The 9,096-nt window shown below is 31.4% G+C and overlaps 1 protein-coding gene across 1 annotated transcript; it reads right to left on the reverse strand.

Annotated features, from left to right (window-relative positions):
* Positions 1-7,097, reverse strand: LOC139516540 (E3 ubiquitin-protein ligase RNF146-like). The gene is made up of 2 exons (XM_071306712.1): positions 6,780-7,097; positions 1-4,699 (listed from the first exon to the last, which is right to left on the reverse strand). The coding sequence occupies exons 1-2, from the start codon at positions 6,997-6,999 to the stop codon at positions 3,999-4,001; spliced, it is 921 nt and encodes a 306-aa protein (XP_071162813.1). The 5' UTR covers positions 7,000-7,097; the 3' UTR covers positions 1-3,998.
* Between the last annotated feature and the right edge of the window lie 1,999 nt (positions 7,098-9,096).

The following is a 9,096-nucleotide window of genomic DNA, read 5'->3' on the forward strand; positions in this document are numbered from 1 at the left end:
GAGGGAATAAATATTTTAATTAGAATTTTCAACTTTAGTAAATAAAAACATATCTAATATACTACAACACTTGTACATACAGATAACTAAATATCACCATAGCATAACATTATGCCAAATACCTCAAAGAATTTTCATATAATTTTATCATTTTCTTAAATTTTGATTTGAAAAAAGCATTATATGCCATTGTCTATTGCAAGTCCCTGATGATGGGAGAAACATATGATACATGTATGCCTGTACTTACAATGGAATATTTTCTGGAATTTGGGGGCTAATGCCCCTTTTTTAATTCTATCTTCCTAAAATGCAGGTCAAAAATTAATAAGGCATTACACTGGCAAAATATTTTAGAAGTTTGCACAGCACAAAATATTCATACATTTTTAATTCTAAACTCAACCTTAAAACCAGCATATATGGCACAATATAGAAGATGCTGTAATTAACCAAAAACTATCACAGTTTACATGTACACACATATACATTATAATATCATTGTCTTTCCTTCACTTTATTTTTTTTAAATCATATGAGATTCTATTACATAAATCTACAGTTTCAAACAAGTTAAGTATTTCTATGAAATATTTATTTAAATATATTCTTCATTTGGTCAAGTTTAATACAAAGCTTGTATGAAGATTAAATAAAACTCTGTCAGTGTTCATGTTCTAATGACCTCATGTGTTATATATGCATACCTAACTCCCCCTTTCAGAATCTATAGCATTCTCAGTACTATTTTCAAAGAGTGCACAAACACATTATGATTGGTAAAAATGTCTTCAAAAACGGAAATTCAACCCAATTACCAATGGCTGACCAACAATAAGAATATAAATAGAACTTTTGTTTTTGAAATGGTGAACTACAAAGGCCTTTACAACATGTGCAATATGGAAATTTTTTATTATTTCCGTTACCAATATACCCTCTTTTACTTTACACTGATTCAATGAACTTGATTCCTGAATCCTAAAGTGACAAGGTCATTGTGCCCATGATTCCTGAATCCTAATGTGATAAGGTCATTGTGCCAAAGATCCCTGAATCCTAAAGCGACAAGGTCATTGTGCCCATATAATTTTAATATTATCAATGTATTCCTATACTCATTGTACTCTTTATTCTATCATTCTGACATTACATTAATCTTAAGATTATAAGAAAATTATCTAAGTTAAGATACATATCTAATAGCTTAGCCCTACTGTCAGACATAAATTTTATTCCCAACAAATGCCCAAATGATGTAAAATAATGTAGTCTGAAACCAAATACTTTGACAGAATGATAATGATTGGAACAGAGTGGGTTGACTTTATTCTAAATTTTGTGTAATTATAAATGTTATTCCATACAGCCTCATCACATTATTCACTATCATTATTCATTTCTCTTTTACTTTACTTGCTGCAGGTTTAGAAAAAAAATATTGTACTTTAATTTAGATTTCCTTAAATTGTTCCAAAAATGATCATGGTGGGAGAATGGGAGGCAATCAACATAATTTATTGTGGGTGGTTTCATTTCCCTTTGAATTTTAAGGAATTGTAATTTTTATGAAAAATTTATATTATGCATGGTTGGGTTGTGGTAATAAGTACCTCCCATATGCTCAATTTTGAAATAGCTCATAGTTCAATGTAGTTATAGACAGTTTTTCATCACAAATCATTTGATGAATAAGATTTTCTGATCCAAAGAGAAAATCAGGCGCATTTAGTAATTTCCGAGAACAAAAATGTGAAAAAATCATTTGGAAACACCAATAAATTGTGGCAACGAATCATGAAAAAAGGGGTTAAGTCAGCAAAATTGATTTCACTGAAAAACCAGATACTCTGCAGGGCGCGGCTTTATACGACCGCATAGGTCAAACCCTGAACGGTTGGGGCAAGTATGGACACAACATTCAATCTGGATTCAGCTCTGAATTTGGATTGTGATTAAATAGTTGACACAGCATAGGTTTCTGACACAGAATGAATGTGGTCTAATGAACTTAAAAATTATTTTTTTTGCTTTTGAACAATTTACTTTGCTGTTGAATATTAATCCTCTCAAAGAAAAAATATCTGAAGAAATTTTCTTTTTAAATTCTGAAATTTGAAATGAGAAAAAAACATTTTACCCCCACCCCAATTTTTTTTCACTTCCCCCTTTCCCTTATTCCAAAAATGATCTCAATTCAAATTTCTAATGCAGTTTGCAACAATAACTACTCATTTAAATACATCATAAAGTATTTAAATATAAAATGTCATACAGTCATGGTTAAAATTAATATTGATTAATAGTAACTTCTAAAAAAATAAATGGGGAATGTGTCCAAAAGGACATAGATGATGCCACTGCTAGCATATAACATTATAAAGGGACATAACTCAAGAACTGTAAACGTGAAGCTGCCAAAAATTGAACTTAAACTGAGTTTAAAGGTAATAAGCATTATATACACAATTCATTAAATTTAGTTGAGACAAACTTAAGTTAAGAGAACAGAAACTAAAAAATTCTTCAATTTTTCCACTAGTAAAGGGGCATAATCCTAGAATGGTAATCAAAGTGCTTGTAATCACTGAATAACAAAGATTGCTTTATTTTATCAGTTGGTAGTTAAGTGAATATCGCATTGTATATTGTATATAGCATTGATTTAAGTTGATCCAACTTCTATTTTGGACAAAGAAAGATAACTCCAATTTTCAAAAAAGATTATATAAAGCATTGGTTTTAGGTGATTCAACAACCATTCTGAACAAAGAAAGATAACTCCAATTTATTGACTTGAAACTACAAAAATCCTTTTTTTGGACCCTTTTTGGCCCTTTATTCCTAGACCGTTTGTCCCATAACCCTTAAAATATATCTCAACGTTCTACTTATGGTATTAAACATTGTGGTACAATTTCAGAACAATTGAAATACTTATACACAACTTATCGTTCTGACACTAGATAAATGCTATTTTTGGGCCCTGTGGGCCCCTAACTCCTAAACCAGAGGGACCATAACCCCCAAAATATCAATCCCAAGCTTCCATTTGTGGTTATAAACATTGTGTTAAAATTTTATTGATTTCTGTTTACTTACACTAAAGTTATTATCCGGAAACCGTGGGCCCCTAACTCCTAAACCTGAGGGACCATAACCCCCAAAATCAATCCCAAGCTTCTGTTTGTGGTTATAAACATTGTGTTAATATTTTATTGATTTCTGTTTACCTACACTAAAATTATTATCCGGAAACCATCATTCTTCAGACGACGACGCTAACACTGACGACGACATGATACCAATATACAACCGCAAAATTTTTTGCGGTCGTATAAAAATAACAAATAATATAAATATTTTTTTTAACAATATTAGCACTATTTACTTCAAGTTTAACATGTTTAAACAAATTTTGTTTGTTAAAAAAATCAAATAGTAATGACACTGAGGGTGAAAGTTACAACTATAATAATTACACGTACAGCAATTTTTTGTGGTAACACAGCTTAAAAGGAGTACAATACACATGTATTACATATACTAATTGAAGATTCAACCTGTTTCTTTCATGGTACATAATTTTTTTTTAAACAATAACAATGTTTTCTTTTTTTGAAAAATCTACAAGAAGTACATTCTATAATTTGCTTTGTGCAAAAAAAATAAAATTAGAGCGATTAAGAAATTTGAATTTATAATTAAGTTAAAAGGTGAAAAGCTAAACTATTATAACTGAGTCTTAAAGGTGACACTCTGTTACGTATCCCCTTGTTGTAAAAGTCAATGAAATGATTTTTAACTTATCAGTTTCAAGGTTTGGTCATTTTTAAAAATCATAACACATACATGTCTTGTATAAAATGTACAATGAAATTTCAACAAATTATATTCATAGTAAAATTAAATTCTGGAAAATAGTAACACACAAATACAATATAAAGCATCTGACATAAACATATATTTAATGCTGTTATTCTGTGATGAAGGAAACCTTACAGAGAAGTTGTACTTGATCCAGAAATATTTAACTGCTGTAAATGTTCTGCGAGATCCTGCTGTGATGATGTAACACTACTAGGGGGACTATCCACAGGGGTATTTGGAGTCTGTGGGGTATTGTTAGGGACACTTAGATCATCAGTATCAGGACTAGTTAACGTTGTTGTGGGTTGGGTATTTGATTGTATCTCTTCACCTCCATCACCACCTAGACGACTGGAGATTTCATTATCAAATTTGAGTCCAGCTACACCTTTAACATCAGGTATACTAATTAAGTCTCTTTTAATTCTCCTCTTCCTCGATCTGTCATTTCTCCTATACTGAATCATGTTTTCTAAATCTATGATATACAAAAATCCTGCTATCAACAATTCAAATAGTTTTTCTCCTGTTTTGTGACGACTTTCTATTTCCTGGCTGGTTCTATCATCATATTTCCACCATCCATTACGACCTTCATAAAACCACTGATATTCATTATCAAATTTTATTGTCTTATCTAAATCTTCAGTTCGAACTAAAACAGGTTTGGCAAAAAAATCTGCAGGGATTTCCTGTCTACATAATGCACATTTTTTACTTCTGTTAGCTACACCTTTTACACATAGAAAACAAAATATGTGTCGACATGGTAACTGCACAGGATAAATACTAGGTTGTAAACAAACAGAACACTCTATGGTAGGATCACCTGAAAAAAAACCCAAAAAAACCTTTCAATATCTATGAGCGTAAGTTCATCATGTGTAGATATTAGTTTCAAACATTGTTCATACTACATGTATATCTTAAAAATGATCATAAACATGATAAAAAGCATGTAAAATATAAAACAAAATGTTTAAAAAGTATTGTCAGAATCAGTCATTTATATGTGGGGAAATTTGATTGATTATATACAGAATCACTGAAACATGACTGTAGCAGGCCCCCATTTATAAAAAGTTCTGGATCCCCCACTATATGTGTTTTTCTACCAACATGTTTGACAATTCCAAATAGGATCATATAATTTTATGAAGTAAAAGTTATTTTAAATTTAAGTTAGTTATTCTTAAAAGGAGACCATAGGCGGATCCGGGAAAAATTTGGTTGATTATATAGGGAATCACTGAAGCATGACTGGAGTGGGCCCCCCCCCCCCCCCCCCCCCCCCTTATGAAAAGTTCTGGATCTGCCACTGGAGACTGACCTCTCAGTTATTCAATTATTTTAAATTTTGAAAATCAGAAAAAATAAACTTCACATCAGCCATGTCAGCATGATCACAATACTTTAAAATATTAAAAATAGCTGATATCAATTTTTATAAAAAACTTGACAACTGGCAACTGCACAAGCTGAAATTGGCGGGAAAGTGACATTTAAAGGAAACACTCCTTTGTTAATTTATGTATCATTGTCATTTTGTTTAGTTTCTTTTGTTACCTATATATATTCTGACATCAGACTTTGACTTCTTTTAACATTTTAAACTGAGTTTTACTGTGCGTATTGCTGTGTGTTTGTTTTTTCTACATTAGCTAGAACTAAAAAGTGTAGGGAACATGGGGAAAGAGTTGAGATCTCACAAAACATGTTTAACCCTGCCACATTTAAGGGCCTGCCCCAAGTCAGGTGCCTCTGACCTCTGTTAGTCTTGTATGATTTTTAATTTCAGTTCATTTATATATTTCAGAGTTTAGTATGATGTCCATTATCACTAAACTTGTACACATTTTTGTTTAGGGGCCAGATGAAGCATGCCTCTGCAAGCAGGATTTTCTCCCTGTTTTGTAGACCCATTGGTGGCCTAGCTGCTCTATAGTCAGGTTGTTGCCTCTTTGACGCATTCTCCATTTTCAATTTTACTCCTGAAAAGGCTGAAATTTATTAAATAAATTCAGATTTTGGTATGTAGATTTTTTTGTGGGGAAGGATCTTAGAAAATCTGGGCAACCATTTGAAAAAAGAAGTATATCATACCATATATTATACTGTTCCCAGATCATACCTAACTTGGATGGAATTATAACTTATTTTATCGATACTTTTGGATATTTTCAAAAACATGCAGATGAGGTACTAATAATGTAAGAGTTTGTACATGTATATAAGCAAAAATTTTACTTGTCATTGAAGAGAAAATGTCAAATTCGGTCTTAAAGTTAAGAGGAGTTCAGCATACCAGGAACATATATATATTATACTGTTCCCAGATCATACCTAACTTGGATGGAATTATAACTTATTTTATCGATACTTTTGGATATTTTCAAAAACATGCAGATGAGGTACTAATAATGTAAGAGTTTGTACATGTATATAAGCAAAAATTTTACTTGTCATTGAAGAGAAAATGTCAAATTCGGTCTTAAAGTTAAGAGGAGTTCAGCATAAAAAATGACTTTAATGTTATATTGTACATGTACAATGTCAATGATGTAGGAAGGAGTCGCATGAAAAAACATGCATTACCCTTTGTGGGATAATTTTCGACAGACACCACCTGAGCCGGCCACCTGAGTCTGACTAAATTACTAGCTTACTATACAGACACAGTATGGGATTTGTTGATTGTTAAAGGATATATCATGTACAATGCCCAATAAATGCTTACCTCCATGTCCTATACATTGTAGATGGTTGCCTCAATAGCAAATCACATGTAGATCTCCTAATTTTATATCATAATTTCACGAATTATATACCACTATACCAGTCTTATTAAATACTTTTTTTACAAGTTGCAGTATCATGACTAAAAGTTACATATAAATATATATATATACCATTTTCTGTTAATTGGGAATCATACTGAATGTTCTGAAATTTTGTACTGGCTTGTTGTTGGTTTGGTTTGATTTCACTGCATTTATCTTCATCGTCTTGATCTGCCATCTCACGTTGCCGTCCTCCTTCGTCAGTTTCATTCCGTGCCATTTCTCGATTCAAGGTCGCCTGGTTGGTACAGTTGGCAGCACTCCCACTTCTTAGGCCAGGCCTGCTCATACCTGCTGCATTTGATGCAGCGACTAATTTAATGAATCACAAAAATCGAACACTTCCAGTTAGAACAGCCTTGACCTTTCATCGTCGTTACGAACTTTTCGAATACTTTTCGGAACACTAATGAACTTGTGCGGTACAAAATTCCATTGGAAAATCAAACTAAATTTAAAAAGTTATTATCAAAACGATTCTTTACACAGTGTAAAAGACCGCAAAATATTTATCCGAAAATAAAATATGATGACTAAATAAAAATCTGCCACTGGACACAGCATAAAATATTTCCGTAATGTATTGATTGGGCTTTTTATTTGTCTCAGCATGGAAGTATTGCTTCCATGGTCACAGCAAAGATTTGTACTATACAAATCATAGGTCCCAGTATACTTTCCTTTAAAATAAAAGTTAAACTTAAATAAGAAAGAACTGAAAAAATCTGTTTAGTTTAGATTTATAGCTCGATAAGACAAGATAAGATAAGAAAATTTATTTTATGTCGGGTTGTAAATACTACAAACATAAGCTCTGTAGAGCTTTTTGTCGACATTAATAACAACAACAACACATACAAGACATATATAGGACATATACAGCACACACAATAGACAATATAAAGACAGCTATATTGCATACGCAACTGAGTTCATATATAATTATATATAAAAGCAAGTACAATCAAGTAAAGCACTAAACTAGATTATAAGCACATGCAAAGCAGACAAATAAATAGGCTAAACTAGTTCTAAAAGTAGCATGAAAACATAAAAAGCCATAAAACTTATTTCATAGAGCCAGAGACATATGAATACAGGCTAGCCGATATGTCTCTTATAATACTGATAGAGCGTAATGGACTATCATGTTGAATACAATATATATATATAGTGAGATTCCATTTAGATATATCTCGGATATATATATTAAAACAAGTCTAAACTTTTGAAAACAACGTCCAAACCTATGATTGCGTTGGATAAAAAAACGCAATTTTTATACGTCTGCATGTAAAAAACATCGTTGTAGAAGGGTCTCAATACAGCACAAACAACATTTCCAAGAGACCAGTAAGTGTAAAAGTGTTTATATTTCACAGCTCGTTCGCTATGCCCGTGTCTGTTGTGACGTTTTTGATTTTAACGAACATAATCTATGTATTACTGGTAAATTATTAAACCAGGGATCATCGTAATGTATATCCATAAATTACTTAAAATCTTTATTAAATTTCCGATAGATATAAAAATTTGATTTTGAAGTTTGATTGTACCTGTAGGAAACTTATTTCAAACAGGATAGCACATCTTCATTTTTACGGAAATGTTGTTAACCGTGCCCGGAAATTTAGAAATGATCCTTGTAAACTGATCGCTCCTTTAAATAAAGTTATTCTAAAAGGTTACCAATTCAACAGTATAGTTATACCAATAAAAACAATCATTAAATGATTACAGTGTTACACTGTAATCATTTAATGATTGTTTTTATTGGTCAGTATATTAAATGATTACAGTGTTACACTGTAATCATTTAATGATTGTTTTTATTGGTATAACTATTGATTTTGTTATCAGTAAATTAAAAGCAAACTAAATATTACTAGTATGTTATATACATATACACATTCATGGATCTACATTCTGTCGATACCTGTATCTTGGCATTCACAAAGTCATGTTTTTCTCTGACTGTTTATGACATCTTAACACTGAATCCATTTTGTGTTGAATGCGTGACGGTTATAATGAAGTCAAATTATACACCTCTTTCTTTAAAAAAAATTAAACAAAATAGCAATTACACAATAATTGGAAACTTAAACATCGAGTGGGGATATTATATCTATAGAGTTTAAAATAGCAAGTGTTCTACAATGAGACTATCAAAATCCGTGTCCTTGAAAGGCTCGGAAATCCGAATAAATATTAGCCCCGCTTTCCTGTTCATCGTTCGAATATATATACAAAATATATGGTAAGAAATTTACTGTTATACCCATTTGTTTCTAAAATTGCAATTGCGTCTGAATGTTATGCATGCTTTTAAAAAAAAAAACTGTATAAAAAAAACAAAGAATATTCCTATCCGTACCCGACGTTT

Source organism: Mytilus edulis, chromosome 1 (assembly GCF_963676685.1).
Source record: "Mytilus edulis chromosome 1, xbMytEdul2.2, whole genome shotgun sequence".
In the NCBI taxonomy this organism is placed as follows: domain Eukaryota; kingdom Metazoa; phylum Mollusca; class Bivalvia; order Mytilida; family Mytilidae; genus Mytilus; species Mytilus edulis.